Source organism: Photinus pyralis, unplaced genomic scaffold (genome assembly GCF_008802855.1).
Source record: "Photinus pyralis isolate 1611_PpyrPB1 unplaced genomic scaffold, Ppyr1.3 Ppyr1.4_LG5, whole genome shotgun sequence".
Taxonomy (NCBI): Eukaryota; Metazoa; Arthropoda; class Insecta; order Coleoptera; family Lampyridae; genus Photinus; species Photinus pyralis.
In genome coordinates this window covers 8,910,836-8,930,938 of record NW_022170596.1, presented here as the reverse complement: position 1 = coordinate 8,930,938, position 20,103 = coordinate 8,910,836, and the positions used below count along the sequence as shown (strand labels likewise).

At 35.4% G+C, this 20,103-nt stretch overlaps 1 protein-coding gene and 1 long non-coding RNA gene across 2 annotated transcripts; one reads left to right on the top strand and one right to left on the bottom strand.

Moving 5' to 3' along the window:
• Positions 1-398: 398 nt before the first annotated feature.
• Positions 399-15,734, top strand: LOC116172785 (ETS homologous factor-like). Its single transcript, XM_031490051.1, has 6 exons — positions 399-516; positions 582-612; positions 15,008-15,142; positions 15,198-15,278; positions 15,329-15,518; positions 15,564-15,734. Exons 1-6 carry the CDS (start codon positions 481-483, stop codon positions 15,670-15,672), a joined length of 582 nt encoding a protein of 193 aa, XP_031345911.1. The 5' UTR covers positions 399-480; the 3' UTR covers positions 15,673-15,734.
• On the bottom strand, positions 8,386-14,111 carry LOC116172787. The gene is made up of 3 exons (XR_004145754.1): positions 14,024-14,111; positions 8,967-9,144; positions 8,386-8,896 (listed from the first exon to the last, which is right to left on the bottom strand). It is a non-coding gene; the product is annotated as an uncharacterized LOC116172787 (long non-coding RNA).
• Positions 15,735-20,103: the final 4,369 nt, after the last annotated feature.

Sequence of the window (20,103 nt, the reverse complement as noted above, 5' to 3'; positions counted from 1 at the left end):
TTAATTATAGATGCACTAAATTGTTGGTAAAAAGTTACTCCTGATTGCCGAGTTGCCCCATTGTACACTTTGCACTGACATTGTTACTTGCGTTTAAAATCGGGACAAAATGCGTTTCGTTTACGAATGCGTGCAGGTACTATCGTACCTACTTAAAAAAAATAATTTTTGGCATACTCGCGATTGGGTTTCTAAAAATTTCATCAAGCAGTTTTCGACAAATGAATTTGAAAATGAAGTTTTTTTCTGATACCCAACAAAACTTTTTAATCATCCTTATCACGTCACGGGTGCTGATAAAAGCTCATACACGATTGGCCATTGAAGTATTCTTTCTGGGAATTCCTAGGCGGAGCCTTTTTTTAACCTAATATGCGATTATTATCAGTTTGCTCTACCCCAAATTCAGTTGCCTTTAAATATTGTACGGGTCAAGTGCAAAACCGAGTGTTGCGAAATTGACGATTTCATAAAAAAAATATGTCGGTGCTTTGCGAATTGGTGGAGTCACTTTACGTAAGTGATCCGTTTTTTTTTAATCTAACCTCAACTGCTCTGACTAGTTTTTTTTGCAATTTTAGGACAATTGCCATATGGAGAAGGGATATACAGGTGAGTTTTTATACGGCACAATTTGGGAACGGTTGGATATTTTGAATAATAATTTGGCACGTAGTTATAAATTGCCAAATCGCTATTCTTCTTCTGGGCACGAAAACCTAGCGAAATGGATCCATAGGGCATAAATGAAGAACACTCTTTTATAGCTTTTAAATTAACACGCTTTAGCCTTATTTGCAAAATGTACAATTCCCAGTAATCCCGTTTTTTACTCATCACCATGCAGGAATGCTGAATACTTTGAATTATAAATAAATTGGATGAATAATTATTACCTTGCGCGCATAAACAGTACGATTATTAATATCGGTTCAAGAAGAACCACAATTTCTTCTCTAAATTTGTTTAATTTGACGCTTTCTATCCCAAGAATTGTAAACAGTCTTCGGAGTAAATGACTGCGTTCCTGAAAATACCATCGAACTTGGATGGAGACAATTGGCGTAGTTTTCCATAAATGTAAGCGTTCTCTGATCATTATCTAATTGTTTCGTAGGAAAGAATAGGTGTAAGTATACCACCGTTTTCAACCCCATAGCTTATCAATTTTCACCCTTGCCGAATAAGGATGTGTTTATTGGTATTGTACACGATTTAGTTATACGGATTTAATTATTCTCTTTCTCTATCAGTGGATGAAAGTATTAGCTCCATTTTCTTCACTATCCTTTACAAATTGACTACATGTCACTTATATGCTTTCCATTAAGAAATACTGACGTGGAAAATTCGGTTGCGCTGTATTTGTCCAAAAAACCGAAAAAATAGTTCGTGTAGTTTAAATTTTTTCGAAAATGTGTAGTTGAAGGTCCCCGTTTTCCAACATTTTGAGGGTGGTCAATTTTCAAAAAGTCACGGTTTTGGTCGAACTTTTCCTGTAGCCCATTACTCGTTCACTTTTAATGTACGAGTGGATGGTTATAGGGTAGTAAATTTCCTTCAAGTATCATTGACATGTGTGGTGTTTAGTTATACAGGGTGGTGACTTGCGTATCCCATCATAGGGATTTCAATGTAAATGTCATAACACGCGATTATTGGCCCCCTAAATTATTTTAGAGCAAGAATGTATTAAAAGTTTTTTGTAGAAAAAAATTTTTTACGCCAATCAAACGTATTAGTTTTCAATTTTTTTCATATAAAGACGGAAAATTGGAAAAATAAAACCCGCATCTTTTTCAGTAATCTGCGCTGCCATGGAATTTTCTAAAACAAAAAGATATCCAGTTATCAATTAGCAGCAGTTCGAATTGGATTTTATGATCGACTTGGTTACTGTCTTGCAGTTAATGGTGACTTCTTCGAACATTTATTGTAAATTGCTATATTAGGAAACCGGTCTTAGTAATTTGGTCTTTCTTTATGTTGAATTCGCTGTTCTAAATATAATACTTTTTGATAGAATTTCATTTGTTTTATAGCAGACATTCCATGGCATGACGGATTATTATAAAATTCCATGGCATCACAGATTATTGAAAAAGATGCGGGTTTTATTTTTCCAATTTGCCGTCTTTATTAAGCAAAAAATTGAAAACTACTACGGTTGAATGGCGTAAAAAAATTTTTTCTACAAAACACCTTAATACATTTTTGCTCTAAAATAATTTGGGGAGCCAATAATCGCATGTTATGAATTTTACTATGCGTTATGCGTTGATGCGTGATGCGTTACGCAAGTCACCACCCTGCACCACCTATATAGCGCTCTTAACGTAAAATTAACATAAATAATTACATATCAAAGAAATAAATCCCGTAGTGATGGCTTAATGGGATTGAATGGCACAATATAACTGATTAATTTAACTATCAAATATGTCAATTGACATGTCTATCCCCATAGACGATGGTGAAGATTAAAATAAAATCTTAAAATTATTTGTTATCAACCGAACATTTAAGAATTCTGCATAGTTTTGTATACATATAACGAAATGACCTTTCGTACAGAAATCATACTTGAAACTTTTGCTGTCATTAAAAACATAGAATGACACTCTTTCGTTCATTACTTTGAGATTTTCTGCATCACTAGCCCGCCACGCAGAGGTAAAGATTTCTGTCTGCAACTCCTTGAATAAGTTAAGATTTTCCGCAATTCTCAGGGTTTTTAAATACATTTTCTGGTGAAATATTAGTGCACCCACACTAGCTATTCCAATAACTGGACATTCCGCCTTGACCATTCATTATTTGCAAAAAGATCGATGTTATTTTTAAATTGGAATGTCAGCTTTTCTTGTTTTCTAAGGCACTTTTTGTTTTGCAAAAGTAGCAGTTTGGGTTGCCTATCATCAAGGATAACACGATTACTATTGTCCCTCTCTTGCTCTGGACTCTCAACAGGCTTTCGCCCAATTACAGAGTGACCGGCATGATGCTTTTTAGAGGCGCCTCTGCATAAGTTGTTTTTCGTACTTCCGGGACTAAAGTAACAACTTCACTCCATTATGACAAGCACTGAAGTGTCACTTTTTGTCCCGCCGGGATTAAATTTAGACGAAAATCCCGGAAGGATGAAATTACTAACAAGGCAATTTCAGTAGGTTGTTCCACATTTTGTATGCGGTACTTTTAACGCATCGTACTGCTGCTCATATAGTTTTTTGGATTCCGGTGGTATCAATTCTTTACCTACTTTGGCCGCTTTTTATCAATATCAAATACACCTTTGTCACCCACCACCAAAATTATGACAACTAGCAATGACAGTTTCCAAATTATTTTTGTTACCATGGCATAGGGATTGTCATACCAACGCAACGTTCCTATGGTAACTTGTTAAGCAGCGATTTTTTGAAAGAACGCGTTCTCTAACTCCATACATATTAAGTGTTTCGGTTTCGGAAGTACGAAAAATATCGTATATACCTTGCGACTGAAGTAGTGGTCTTAATCCCTCAGGTAAATTATGGCCCTCCCTTCGGTCGGGCCATAAACTTTACCTTCGGGATTAAAAGTGCTACTTCAGTCCCGCGGTATATAATATACTATTATACTACTCAGTACTCCCAATTCGTAGTAGCCGGCAGAATGCTCGAAACTGATCTAAGGAAATTCCCATCTCTGCCACAGATGAAAAATTCACCTCAATCCAGGTTCGAACACCCGAGCTCCCGGCTATGTAGCCCAAAGTTCCACCACTGAGTCACACACACCAGGATTCATGCACAAAATCCCGGAGCAACAATGAAAATTCCGGAAACTTCGTTATATACCCCCATTTTTCGGTATAGGAAGAGGGTTTTGATTAGAGATAGGTGAAGTTTGGACACGAGCGGTGATTCAACTCTGATGACCAAACCATCATCTTTCAAAGTACCTACTTATAGGCTTATTCTCTAGATACCTTAGCATTCCTTTCCGTGCTTGTATTCACTCTCGATATTAAGCTTTATCTTAAATCCGTTTTTAGTGCTTGCCGCACAATGTGCAAGTATTGCACCGTTTCGAAATAACACAACTAGGCCAATAATATTAGGCTTATTTTGAGCTGATCCATACACCACAAAGGAATAATCAGAAATACGTCTCACTTTTTCTGCATGAAAATGTGAAAACTGTCAACTTCCGATGCACCGTTATTTATGCACCAAGATCGTTGGGAAATAGACCAAGGCCATTATTGTGATGTCCTAGACACGAATTTGAATCATTTTTAGTGACTATATACAGTACTTTGCAAGGTTGAAATACATGGTCGTTAAAAAAGTGGTAATACTAGGATCCTTCGATATTTCGTTGTATCGGTTTATAGTTTATCCTAAATAAGTACCTAATTCGCCCTCACAGATATACGTTTCCAGGTCTACTCGAAATACCCCCAGGAATCTTCTCGCCCCAAGTATCACTGCAACGCTCACCATTTAAAATGTTAACCCTAGTGTTAAAAACAGGAATTTTTTTACCCATAACTTTTGATTGAGACGTCTAATCGAAAAAGTACGAATCGTTTTGGATTCTACGCACCCAAATTAATAAGAAAAAGTTTTTTCCCGAGAAATTTTGGTGCAGTCGATTTTTGGTAAAAAAGGAAGGTAATAACTGCCTTTTTTTTGCCCAGAAAAAAAAATTGTCTCAGATCGACCGGAAAAAATATTTTCTTATAGAATGTGGCCTGTAGAATCCATAATTCCAAACAGTTCCAAGATCGGACTACTAGATCAAAAGTTACAGCCCTTTGAATTTTTGTCGAAATTGGTTTTTTGCCCATAACTTTGGATTGAGACGTCTAATCGAAAAAGTACGAATCGTTTTGGATTCTACGCACCTAAATTAATCAGAAAAAGTTTTTTCCCGAGAAATTTTGGTGCAGTCGATTTTTGGAAAAAAAGGAAGGTTATACACTGCCTTTTTTTGCCCCGAAAAAAAAATTGTCTCCGATCGACCGGAAAAAAAATATTTTCTTATAGAATGTGGCCTGTAGAATCCATAATTTCAAACAGTTCCAAGATCCCCCCCCCCCCCCCAGAATAAATTTCTACGTACGCCACTGTGGTATATATAGATTAATGTTCATTCTATCATATCAATCAAACAATCAACCAGAAAATTGTAACACAAGAGTTCAGGGTTAAATTTAAATTACAGAATTCGTACCTGCGAAGTCAAAATGAGCATTTTTACTTCGGATATTGTCTCTTAGTAAACATTTCACAATCAAAACTGTTTCCCAAAGCATTTAACCTTTCGCATCTTTTAGTCTTTCTAAAGTACTGTAATTTTCGGGTACTTGTGTAGCAAGTACGTCTTGGCCTTATACTGTATAGTGTACATGAATTACAAACGCTAACATTTAGTGGATAATTTGTGCACAAAACCAAAATTTACTCTGTGATTAAACCAAGGAGATCAAACCGATCTTAGATTAAGGAACTTGTTAAGTCATCTTTACTATCGCATTGCGTGATTTTAATGGTTTGAAAACAATTACACTGAGTAAAATTGGAAATAATTTCCTCCTAATTTTTTTTATGTTAGTGCGACCGTTTGATTCTTGGTTTGAATTTGTAAAGCATTAAAGCAGATATCTCGGCAAAAAGCATTATTCTAAAATTTTGCATAATCTTAATACATTTTTACTACAAATACGGCCTTAAATTTCGGATTAACATGAAAAAGGACGTATCCAGTTGTTTTCCAAATTTGCCTTTTAATTACACTTAAATATGTGCAGCGTTTCCAGAAAATTACGATACTAAACCGAAGATTTAAACAGTTTCAAATAAGTATTCAATTTGGAGTTATAACTAATTAGTACCTAATTTATGAATGCCTAATTAAAAATCTCACCTATACTCAAGCTCTTTCTAGAAAATAGAGGGCACTTGTAGATGCATACACTTGCGTATCATTCTAACAACTAACCGTGAAATTGTAATATTACCTACAATAGATAACACAATTGAGGGTCAACCGGACTTATGGACCGTTGCATATTGCTATTAATCATACTAAGGAGTAGGTAATTTTTGATTACCTGAACTACAATTTTATAAACAAAATATTGTTTCTTGTTTCCTATTAAAAATGCACATTATTAACGAGCGACAAAGCTCGTTCATGATTTTGGACTTTCAGTCCGTCCGTCTGTATACATGATAACTCACGAACGGTTTCGAACTTTCCAATTTTGTTTTCAGTATTATCATGGAAGAACTGATTAAATTTTCAGTGATCCAGGAACTCCAGTCCGTCTATGCGTCTGTAACAAATATACCAAACGAGCTCCTAGAGGTCACGGAAGATTTAATCAGTTCTTCCTTGGATAATGATAAACATAATACTGAAAACAGAATTGGAAAACTCGAAATTGTTATCATGTACCCAGAAAGGAAGAACTGATTAAAGAGTCAGTGGCCCAGGAGCACGTTTGGTTTATTCGTTACAAGAGTATTTCTCGTGTAACTTTCGACAATTGTTTTTTAGTGTACTCTTTGGTAGAAGCTACCATTATTTGTACCATTCTTTTTTATTAGATGGTTTATTCCAGTTCGTTCATAATTTTGGACTTTCTGCCCGTCCCTCCGCCTGTGTACATGTTAACTCGCGATCGGTTTCGAATTTTCCAATTCTGTTTTCAGGAATAGGTAGACGAACCCCTGAGAATTTTTACAAACTACATATTTAGAAGAACGTTACTGGCTTTACGGGGGAGCACTTATTATGTTACTATGGTTAAGTTTTTGACCCCCCAAGATTGAATATGTGGATTATACACATGACCATACTAGCCAACTCGATCCGCATAATGTCACAGAAAAAAAACTGAAAATCGATATCTCAACAAATAAAGTTGTGGGATTTTTTGTTGCGATGATGTTGGCATAAAAGCACCACGCAGACTATTTAATTTTTGGATTCTACGCATCCGATTTATTAAAGAAGTTTTTGTCAATTTCGAATATTTGCATTTTCTCAATATAAGGGTTCACGGGATTTCACGGAAAAGGTGAAAGTTTTCATAATTACGTGGAAATTATATTATATAGTAAATACGGTGCGTAGAATCCAAAAATTACCACACATTTTTGTCTTGTTGGATACAAAGAATTCGATATCTTCCATAAAACAGTCCCCCAAAACGTTTACAGTCTTCTGCGATTTCATGAACATTCTTTAGCACGAACTATCAATTCTTTGTATATTATTATGTAATTGTTTCTTTTTTGCCATGTCATTGTAACCTTACACTCATAGATATAGAATAATTTATTATTATTATTAATTTATACTTCGGGGATGACCCCCAGACCGTCATGATCATTTGTCAGGAAGAGCCATCAATTTCGTCTTTTCTTGGGGCTTTTTACTGACCCCAATAAAAACTTCGTAACTTTCATATTTGTTGAGGATTTGCGACTTTGTCTGTTATCCTGAGGTATTGAATAAAAAATTAAGTTTTTATTAAATGCGTGAGGACTAGGGACCTGGCCCTTCCGATTCCGGAACAGCCCTACTCCTAGGTTTTCTTTGAAATCGTGAGTGTAATTTTTGCATTAACATATGAAGGGCTCGGGGATGCATCTGTGGCGGGAAAATGGAAATTTCTAGTAATTTTATTCGCCTTTTTTGCAAATTTAGGAATCCAGGAATTTTCCCAGAAACCTGTTTAGAAAGGTTTTTCCTAGGGTTTTTCGAAATTTTCCTAGAAACCATAGATTTTAAATCAACTTTTGTATAACTGACTAAAAATCCGTAATGGGGCGCCAAAATCACCCCCGGAAGTAATTTTTAGCTCAGAGTTGAAGAGTTTGAAATTATTCCAATTATTTTCATATACGCCTTTCCTGGCCATTTGTATTTCATCGTCTTTTTTGGAATAATCTGAATAGCTACTGATGGTAGTGAAATGTTCGACTATTTGATGGATGAATTCTTCGTTACACTTAATGTTTAATGTGTTCCTAAAAACAAACACGTTTCCTGAAATTTGGAAAACTTCAAAAATTTTCCCCATTCACAAATCGGGTTTTAAAAATGAGATTCTAACTACCGACCGATCGCCATGGTTTCCACTCCCGCAAAAAAAATGTTGTACAAAAGAATATATGGCCATTTCATGTGCACAACATGGGTTTTTGTAAAAAAATAAGTCCACCATAACAAACTTAATTGAATTTAATCAAAGCATATCAGAAGCGTTGGTCAATATGACACAATATTTACGAATTTGTTGATAGTGTTAATATATTTCTTTCTAAATTGGCAAGGTTCGGATTCTCAATTGACTTACTTCAATTAATGGCGTCTTACCTTTCAAGTCGTAAATAACACATTAAATTGGAGTCTGTGCAAGCCATTCCTTTTTCGGTCTTGTCAGGAGTACCTCAAGGGTCGAATTTGGGTCCTCTCTTGTTCTTACCAGATGTTGTGGTAGCTAGTACTCCCTTGCTTTTCGCAGATGACGTTAAGTCGTTCAGATCAGTCGTAAAATTGCTAATGTTGGTGACTGTCTACAGTTACAGTCAGATTTAAATGCAGTAGCAAATTGGACAAAAATTAACGATTTGTCTTTAAATATGACAAAGTGCAAATTCATAAGGTTCTCGAGGAAAAAGTCCCATATGCAGAACTAATACTTTCGGCGCGATGAGATTATACAATGATCTCCTGAGCCAAGATTATTTGGTGTGTCCACAATTTAAACAAGATTTAAATAACATTTAGAAATTGTCAACATAATATTATAATTCAGTAAGTTAGCGTAGGTGAATCTTATTGTTATTTTTTCTGTTTGTATGCAGAACTATATTGGGCTTTGTCTGTTGTTCTGTAAAGTTTAAAGTTTTGAATAAATTGAAATTGAAATAATTCACCTTTAATAAATTGTAACGCCATACCTCCTGTATGAAGAAATGCGGCTCGTTTCTTAGTGGGATTTTCAATGTTAGCTGCTTCCAGGTAAATTTCGAAAGCTCTCCTCCATTTTTCCCACCTTGTTCCCACCGAGTGTGGATCACCATCACAGGCGAAACTCTCTAGTTCTTGTATATGGGACACTTGGTGCGCGTTGGCGTTCTGTAACAAGGCGTACTTTCAGAATCTACTTCTTTTTTTTTTTGGAATACCAACTACACATTTACATGCTCTCCATCCAAGCCAGCGGTTATTTCGGGTTTACCAATTGTCAGCAATCTATATTTCCAGCATCGATTTAATTATCATGCAGTTACATAGGTATGTACGTTCATTTCGCTGCCTGTAACCCTCACATGCATATCGTGTTCTTTACCCCCTTTTTGTTTATTGAAACTTGTGGACGTGTTATTTGTATAATATTATTATTCTTGCTTACGTTTTTACCAGAATGGTGTATCCTCGTCGCCAATGTACCACTCACTTGATGCCATACAACAAATCTCTCTCACGTTTACTTTCCGCTGCCGAAGTTCTTTGTCCCGCGTCTAATAGTCGACTGACTGACCCGTACGCACCCCGGTCATTGCATAAGGAAAACTCATCATTATCACAACCTCTTTACTATATTTTATATAATCACCTTCGACAAATAATCTAGCGTTAGTTACCAAAATACAAAACTGTTACCTAAGTTCGAAGGCCTTTATTAACATTAAAACTTCTTTCAATAATCCAAATGGGTACACAGTTTGTTTGGAAATGTTATACTCTACAAAAAACGTGTCTTCTATACAGGGTGTCTTAAATTGAGTAGGATAACATGGCTATCTTTGTTATTATTACACTTACAGATTCGATTTTGATGCTAATGGATCGTCCGATGCGATATTTTGAAAACAATAAATCGTTTCGGAGATCATTCAAAAAAAGTGAAAATCTCCATTTTTAATAAGTTCAAATATTTTAGTAACAAAGAGAGCTATCGAAAAAGTTTCAAATAAAAGTTACAAGATTGGATGTGATAATTCAATGAACGTAGAAAAATTTTTTTAAAATGGCGGTTTTTGAGATATAGACATCAACTTCCTTATTTTAAATGGGCGCCATATTGGATTCTTATGTCACTCGACAGAGAAAAAAATTACAAAACCAGTGATACTAAACACTTAGTATTTCATTTGGAAATCAACATTTTTGCCTCGAAGTTTACAATGTATTTCTTAATGGCAATAATTCCATGGCCGTGTCGATGGTGATCATAATCAGCCATGGAATTATTGCCATAAGAAATAATTGTAAACTTCGAGGCAAAAATGTTGATTTCCAAATGAAATACTAAGTGTTTAGTATCACTGGTTTTATAATTTTTTTCTCCATCGAGTGGCGTAAAAATCTTTAAAATAAGAAAGTTGATGTCAATATCTCGAGATGCGTCCATTGAATTTATCCCATCGAATCTTGCAACTTTTATTTGAAACTTTTTTCGATAGCTTTGTTGCTAAAATATTTAAACTTTTTAAAAATGACGATTTTCACTTTTTTTTCCAATTATCTACGAAACGAATAATTTATTTCAAAATATCGGATATCCATCAGTATCAAAAACTACACAACTTTGCCAATTTAATTGAATCTGTAAGTATAAAATTAACAAAGATAGCCATGTTATCCTACTCAATTTAGGACATCCTATCTATTTACAGTTTTTCAGAAAATTCCAATAAACGTAAAAACCTTTGGGGGTGGTTTGGGGGTTACTTTTTTGGGATTCTTAACCATTTATCAAAAACACTAAAAGGAACACAACGGCGCTAAAATCTGCTTATAGCCAAATTTAGGCTTTCCACCTAGTTTTACTAACCTAAACATTGCGCAGGTGTAGTCAGGGATGGATTTACCATGAGGCCATGTGGGCCGGGGCTCATAGTGGCAAATTTTTAGGGGCGGCAAAAAACCAAATTTGAGAATTAATTCTACATTACTATCATGGAAAAATAACATAAACTCTTGAGAAATTGAAATTGATATGGTACGCACACTTTTACCAACCTAAAAGTAATCATGAAATATACACGGTGTCCATTTTTCGAGTGCCACTATGGGGATCTCGTTTACCTTAAGAGATAGAAAGTTGGTTAAATGGGGGCAAAGTTGCGAATTTCCCTGCTGAATAACCATCTGGAAAGAAATTTAAAATATCATCAATAGTTCTGAAAATATCGCAAAAAAACGAAACTTTCTGATTTTCCTTTTTAATTTCAGTACCACATTTTTGCTAAAGATACAATTTTTAATTTTTTGGGAAGAGTGCTTTGGAAAAACAAAACGTTGTTTTATTGTGAACAAAAGTTTGACAGTTTGATGCATATGTCCGGTTGCAGCGTTGGCATCAGGGAACTAGATGTGTTGAGAAAATTCGATTTTCATATGAACAGAATTGAACCTTCGTTTTGCAATAAAATTATAATTCAAATTAGAACAAAATACATAAGAATAAATAGTATTTTAGCAATAAAACTAGCACAAACGTAAATAACACTGCTTGAAATAAGTCAACATTTTGTTCACAACAAAAGAACATTTTGTTTTTGCATAGCACTCTTCGCAGAAAATGAAAATTGTATTTTTAGAAAAAATGTGATACTGAACCACCATGTGTGATATATCGTTGTAAAGAGAAAAAAGACCTAATCTCAAAATGTCAAAATCCAAAACGGCGCCCATAAAAAAAACTAAAGTTGCCACGTGTTTCTCTGTTATCCTGAAAGTTATTAAAACGGGATGCTATATTCGAAATCTCCATTAAAAAGTGTCTGAATAATGTGTTAATTAGAAATGTCTAGTACAATTAGTTTACCATGAAAAAGTTAAAAATGAAAATCAGAAATTTTCGATTTTTTGCCATATTTTCAAAACTATTGAAGATATTATAAATTTATTTTTAGATTATTATTCAGCACGAAACCCTAACTTAACCAAGTTTCTATCTCTTAAAATAAGCGAGATCCCCGTAGTGGCATTCGAATAATGGACACCGTGTATATCACATTTTGATGAAATGATGTGAACATTGATTTAAAGCAATTTTTTGTTGAAAACGCTTATTTAAGGTGCCCTCTAGCGATTTTGATCAATTTCATGATAGTACGCTACGTAACCGTTAGATTCTCTGAATTCTGTGTAACACGATTCAGTGGTTACATTTAGGTACATGTTTGTATATTATATTTTATTATTTAAAATGGAGAGTAGACTTGAACTATACGTTATTTGAAATTGATGTCTTTTATTATTTTGGAAAACCACTTCTGAATTTCATATTGTAAATTTTACGTAATAACGTATCTTCTTAAAAGTCCTATGATCACCTCCTGTGGATGTAATGAAACAGTTATTTGGTTGTAATTCAAACAACAGATATTATACCTTGTTTCAATAGCACTTTATAAATCTCATAATAAATATAAAAAATGCGCAAAATGCTGCAAAATATGTAGATCCGGCCCTGAGTGCAGGTTATGGTGTATTCTCCCGACTTTTCCCTCTTAGGTTTCTTTTTGTGGGGATGTAAAAGACAAAGTTTATGTCGGGGCCTCCCACAACCAGAGAGCAATGCACATACAAGCCATTGAATCACAAGTAATACCAACTCTACAAGAGAATATTTAAGGAAAAGAATTGAATTGTGTTTGCAACACGAAGGCTCTCATTTTCAGCATGTGTTGAAGAAGAAAGGGGTTTTTAATAATTAAGTTTTTGTTTTTCAATTAGCTGATCATTGTGTTGTCTTTTTTATTAATTAATTATTTAGATTAGAATCAATGATATTAAAGAATCCTTTCCTTGATTTGTTTCAAATTCGATTGTCATAAAATCATGGCCGCCTACTCAAAAGAAAATCCGGAAAAATGGTATCCATTCAATGAAATGGGAATAACTCAGAAAAATCGAATCTAGCGCAATAGTAAGAAAATGGTCATTTCATTTTAAGTACACTAAAAGAAAGCCCTATTCTTTCCCTATGCACTGGTAAAATGGGTTACCATAACTTCAACCGTTTTCAAGTAATCAATTATCAAAGTCCCGTCTGCATCCGCCATTTTTGTCTTAAAGTCAAAAAACCATAACGAGCGATCAAAAATGAGTTGCTGTCGAGTCGCCTTTGGAAGTTCAAGTTAAGTACGATGTCTCATGCAAACAAAAATTCCAAAGGTAACTCGACAGCAACTCATTTTTGATCGCATAGTGTTTCGGGAAGTGCGACTATTTTGAAAATATTTTGCATCGATTCGGCCTTCAGAGTAACTCCTAAGTACAAATTTTCAAAAACCTACCTATTTCACTTTACCAGAAATGTGTAAATAGAGAGCTCCCAAAAAACACCATGTGTACTTCAAAGGAGGGTAACATGATAAGAACATATTAGCATAATTAGTACTCGAGCATAAAAGAGGGGCAAAGGAGTGGACAATATATAACATTCAATCTTACTTGACCTCCGGGCCAATTACAGTACCATGCTATTTTCAACAAAAAGTATCAATTGCTAGTTAATAATAGATTATGACAATACAAAAACCAATTCAATAAATATTTTACACCCCCCACATACAACAAACTGAAAACTCCGATTCACCGCAACAAACCAAAGACGCAATCGGACTCTACATCTACAAAATACTCCAAATTATATCAACACCCTGTACGATCTTCAAAGAAATGCAACCTACGCTTGTGGGAAAGTTCCACTCTATCTACTCATGGAAATCTAAGAAATGCCCTAAAATAAGCGTAACTAAAGGGAAAATCTCAAATTTGTATGGGTCATTTACAGCAAGTTAAATCAAGCCATCCCTAACAAAGGCTTTTTGTTAATTGTTAACCCACGGTTGCGCGATGTTATATCAGGCCTTGGCAACTCAAATTTATCAGATCAAGTAGGTACTTACTAAATCGACAGTAACTAATATAAAACAAATGCCCTACAACCTACTTATTTCATTATAAATTTACAAAGAAAAGTAAAAGTAAACTTTACCTAAATGTCTTGTATAAACGCACGCACTGACAGCTACCTGCATAATAATTATACTGCGTCGACTAATACATCGCCAGCTTCAAAAGCATGACGCACAATCACTTACGATGTCCTTGTGCAATTTGAATTGTTAAAAACGCGCGGTGAACAATTCCATTGGCGTAACTTGCGTGTTTCACTTCTCTTCGTTCAAGCTCGGACTCCGAATTTATTTTCGTGGGGCTTTATAAAAGATAAAGTAATGTCCATACAACTTTACATCACATGAAACACCGAATAGGATCTGCTTACTGGAATACATTTTGAACATATTAAGAACAACACAAGAAATAAATAATTTGTCCAAAATGTCATAAAAATATTAAACATGGTATTCGAGAGATATCTTTGTATCACTTTAAAAGACTCACCCTGTAGAACCAAACATTCCGATCATCAATACTCAACTAGAACAATTTTTGTAGCGTTGAAATAATCAATGTGTAGCAGGGGTTGTTAGTTTTGTGATATATGAAATATTTTTGTTTTTATGATAGTTCATGTGTAGCTGATTTACAAATCAAACCGCCAATTCCCCCGCCCCCCCCCCCAAGTTACAGGGGTGAGCTTAGTTTCGGTATAAGGTGCTATTTTTACTATAGTCTCGGACAACTCTATACTTATGCATCCTGTATAAACAATAATAATAATTTCAGTTGAAGTTCATTTATTATGCCGGTGCCAAACTGACCAGTTTGCCCGTGCTTATAAGGGCATTTTGCTGATACTAAAATTACGTAAAAAAAGACTCGCCCGATTACCCTCGAGATTACCTTCTTTTGTGTGATTAACTTTATTAACTGAGAAACTAAATCAATTCGTTCGATTTTCCTCATTTCAGATTTTTACAGCTTTCAGATTTCTTCATTAAAACAATCTGAGGGGAGATTTACTAAGTGGGATAATAATTTCAAACTGAATCTGAATCGCATTCTTTATTTGCAGGTATGAATGGCGTAAACTCCTCCTGGACAATCGATCAAATTCGTCAGTGGTTAAAAGAAGACAGTCCCGTGTATGTAAATATCACCACCTCAAGGACCACAGAAAGCTCAAGCATTTCTTCCAGAAGTCAGTTAGGTAGATACGACTATACGAGTAAATGAAATGTTTCTGTATGACGTTAATATTGCAGGGCTAGCCTTAGAAAGGAATCAACAGAAAAGGAAACGCGACAGGAATCCGGGAACGGACGTAAATCGAAGACGGCCTTACAGTAAAGCTTATTTTGTTTTGTTCAAATTTCACGTAGCAATACGTTTCCAGGTTTTGGTAAACTGTGGGAGTTCCTCAGAGACTTACTCCATGACAGAAGCACTTGTCCAAGTTTGATCAAGTGGCACAATTATGGCGAAGGAACTTTTAAGTTTGTACAAGGCGCCAAAGTGGCGAAACTGTGGGGCTCTCGCAATAATAACAAAAATATGAGCTACGATAAATTATCTCGTGCTATGAGGTGAACACTTTGTCATTAGTTCATTTAAGCATGTAATATTTTTAGATACCACTACGGAAATAAAGTACTACTTCCAGTCCAAGGGCAAAGACTTGTGTATAAGTTTGGTCCTAATGCGATTGGATGGCAAACGGACTCTCCAATCCTAAATTGACTCTTCCACGTGTGATACCTTTAATTTTATGTTGTGCAATAATGCATTTTAGACTTATTACTTCATAGGTACCTTAATATATTTACTAATTAGGTTTATGACTCATTATAAATAATTAAAATGTAAAAGACAATTTAACACTCTATGATTTTCTCTGTGTGTGATAGCACACAAATTATTCGAAATCAATGGTCTCTTTACAGCTAACGAATTTAATAATTTTTAGACCACAATTTCCCACCTGACGGGCTGAGGTCATCCAATGAAATCCATGCAGATCGCCCCTGATTAACTCGGGTCCCAATAATAAAATTTCTGTTTTCAAATTTACCCTACCTTTCAAGTACCTACGGGGTATCTAGTTGAAGAAACTGGATGATCAGCCTCGCATTGTATTAATTCGTCAGCTGGTCCACTGCGCAAAGAAGAAAAGCCGCCCCTTGGGCCTACTGGGAAGCATTGCTTTCGTTTTCCGGAACGATTTGCCCCTCAGATTCAGTAAAAGGCGCGCAAGACGAATAATGGATAAATCCTCGGCTTGAAGTTCAAAGGAGGAAAATTTCTATTAAAATTAGGATTTCTTTTTGCGTTCCTATTGTGCAAATTATCATTTTTTTCACCCGAGTTGTCCTGGTTATGGTTAGCTCGATGAGGGTTATCCCGTTATAAAATGATTTATTTACAAGACCCCTATTAGAATTAAGAAAAAGTGCCGCGTTTTGTTAACATTTGAATTTAAACCTCGAAAATAATCGACTTGTCGTAAAAATTGGACGAATTGTGACAATCTCATAAAGAATAACGGATTTCAGGTGAGAAATGTTTCCCAATTTTCTTAATTAAGTCTTTTTCTGAGAATTTTCCCTGTAAATATCCACCCTGAGATAATTGTTCCAAAAAATACTCTGTGTAAGTACCAGAATTATGGGCATACTTTCCGCTTTCCAACTCTAATTTTAACTTCTTGATTTTTATTGTAAAAATTTGCTATAAATGCTTCCTTACAACGCTCGAAAGGCGCAAATGTGTGGAAAAAAGTTACAGCCCTTTGAATTTTCTTTCGAAATTGGTTTCTAGTCCATTACTTTTGATTGAGAAGTCCGATCGAAAAAGAACGAATTGTTTTGGATTCTACGCACCAAAATTAATAAGAAAAAGTGTTTTCCCGAGAAATTTTGGTGCAGTCGATTTTTGGTAAAAAAGGAAGGTTATACACTGCCCTTTTTTGAGCCCCGAAAAAAAAATTGTCTCAGATCGACCCGGAAAAAAATTTTCTTATAGAATGTGGCCTGTAGAATCCATAATTTCAAACAGTTCCTAGATTGGGCTACTAGTTCAAAAGTTACAGCCCTTTGAATTTTTTTTCGAAATTGGTTTCTAGTCTATAACTTTTGATTGAGAAGTATGATCGAAAAAGTACGAATTGATTTGGATTCTACGCACCCAAATTAATAAGAAAAAGTGTTTTCCCGAGAAATTTTGGTGTAGTCAATTTTTGGTAAAAAGGAAGGTTATACACTGCCTTTTTTTGAGCCCCGAAAAAAAAATTGTCTCAGATCGACCCGGAAAAAAATTTTCTTATAGAATGTGGCCTGTAGAATCCATAATTTTAAACAGTTCCAAGATTGGGCTACTAGTTCAAAAGTTACAGCCCTTTGAATTTTTTTCGAAATTGGTTTCTAGTCTATAACTTTTGATTAAGAAGTCTGATCGAAAAAGTACGAATTGTTTTGGATTCTACGCACAAAAATTAATAAGAAAAAGTGTTTTCCCGAGAAATTTTGGTGCAGTCGATTTTTGGTAAAAAAGGAAGGTTGTACACTGCCTTTTTTTGAGGCCCTCAAAAAAAATTGTCTCAGATCGACCCGGAAAAAAATTTTTCTTATAGAATGTGGCCTGTAAAATCCATAATTTCAAACAGTTCCAAGATTGGGCTACTAGTTCAAAAGTTACAGCCCTTTGAATTTTCTTTCGAAATTGGTTTCTAGTCTATAACTTTTGATTGAGAAGTCTGATCGAAAAAGTACGAATTGTTTTGGATTCTACGCACCAAAATTAATAAGAAAAAGTGTTTTCCCGAGAAATTTTAGTGCAGTCGATTTTTGGTAAAAAAGGAAGGTTATACACTGCCTTTTTTTGATGCCCTCAAAAAAAATTTTCTCAGATCGTCCCGAAAAAAAATTTTCTTATAGAATGTGACCTGTAGAATCCATAATTTCAAACAGTTCCTAGATTGGGCTACTAGTTCAATAGTTACAGCCCTTTGAATTTTCTTTCGAAATTGGTTTCTAGTAGGGAATGCAATTCCGCAGCAAAATCTCAATCCCTGTATTTGCGGGATTGTTAGATTTTAATCCCGCGGGATCCCGGAATTTGCGGGATCTCGCAAAACTTTAAATAAATTGGCAAATAAGCATTCTGTGCGGTTAACTTCTGTATTAAAATAAATCGCTAATTATCACAATATTTAACAAAAATGTACCTTCGGCCTAACTTAGAACTCAAAAAAACTTTACCTGTAAAGCACAAAAAGTCTTCTAAAGTGCCTCAAAAATCATAGTACATTTTTAACGAAAAAAGTTTAACAATTATTTAACAAATAATTCGCCGTTATCAGTTTCATTAACAAAGTAAACAGAGTTGTCCCCTTGGTCGACAAATTCCTCAGTCCCGCAAATCCCGCGGGATCCCGCTCCATTTATGTGCGGGATGAATCTCGCAAAAATGCTGCGGGATCCCTGTATTTCGGGATCCCGCAATCCCGGTATTGCATTCTCTAGTGCGGACAGTAAAACCGTGACGGAGACCTCTTTTGGCTGCTCTATTGAATATTATACTATGCTCTAAAGTATTTATTGAGACATTACAATGCTGAAAGGAAAGTTAACAATATCTACGGCACTAAAATTATTGAGCCCTATCTTAAGAACACTCGCCTCCGCAGTCGCACAATTCGGTGCAGGTCACATCGGACTTGAGAAAGCTGCATCTTTGTGTGCAACCTTTCTTACATCCACATTTTACTAAGATTACAAAAGCTTCTGGAACTGGGGGTTTTAAAGTCCAGACAGGCTCCCATTCTTGATCTTCACTCGAGTTTCTCCAACCCCAATCACATGGATCCGGAAGTTGCTGTTGCGCCAGGAGGCAATGTCCCCATACATGTCCTGCGAATGTGTGTAGATTAAGTTTGTTTGTTGAATATGGATGCAATTGTAAATTCATCTATTCGCCTACTTACCGCCTCTCTTAAGAAAGGTTGCACACAAAGATGCAGCTGTGCCAAGTCCGACATGCCCTGCACCGAATTGTGCGACTGCGGAGGCGAGTGTTCTCAAGATAGGATTCAATAATTTTAGTGCCGTAGTTATCGTTAACTTTCCTATCAGCATTGTAAAGTCTCAATAAATACTTTTCGTACTTCCGAGACTAAAGTGACAACTTCAGTCCATTATGTTTTTTTCAATAAACGGATATTATTATTATTATTATTATTATGACAAGTGCTGAAGTGTCACTTTTTGTCCCGCCGGGATTAAATTTGGACGAAAATCCCGGAAGGATGAAATTACTAACAAGGCTATTTCAGTAGGTTGTTCCACATTTTATATGCGGCACTACTTCTTAAACGCATCGTACTGTTGCTCATATAGTTTTTTGGATTTCAGTGGCATCAATTCTTTACCTACTTTGGCTGCTTTTGATCAATATCAAATACACCTTTGTCACCCACCACCAAAATTATGACACTAGCGATGACAGTTTCCAAATTATTTTTGTTACCATAGCATAGGGTTTGGTGTATTGACGCAACGTTCCTATGGTAACTTGTTAAGCAGCGATTTTTTGAAAGAACGCGTTCTCTAACTCCATACATACTACTTCAGTCCCGCGGTATATAATATACTATTAGAGCATAGTTAACTATATAATACCTATTCAATAGAGCAGCCAAAAGAGGTCTCCGTCACGATTTTACTGCCCGCACTGTTAAAAGCGCCTTAAAAATAGGTAAAGCACGTAAAATACCCTACATAAATTCTCCCTGGGTATTTGACAATTCCCTTCAACTTTCCTAGATGTAAGAAAGTACAAAACAAACCCGGGATATACATTTTTGACCCATTTTATGGGCGGGTATTGAAATGCTACCGCTATAGCAAGTGCCGACCGGGTTTGCGGGGGTGGCGGCATAGCTGAAATTGAACCTTAGGGTGTCTAGAACATACTCTGAAAGTTTCATAAAGTTATCACAAAATGCAAGGTTGAAACCTATAACCCTCGCACTATAAACTAGCAGGCCCTTTAAATTAACTTCTGACTAGAAACGCAATACATGAAAATGTAAAATTATATCAATAAATACTACAGACGAGGAGGAGGAACAGGTTTAATGGACATAGCAGAACTACATTCAACACAAATAAAATA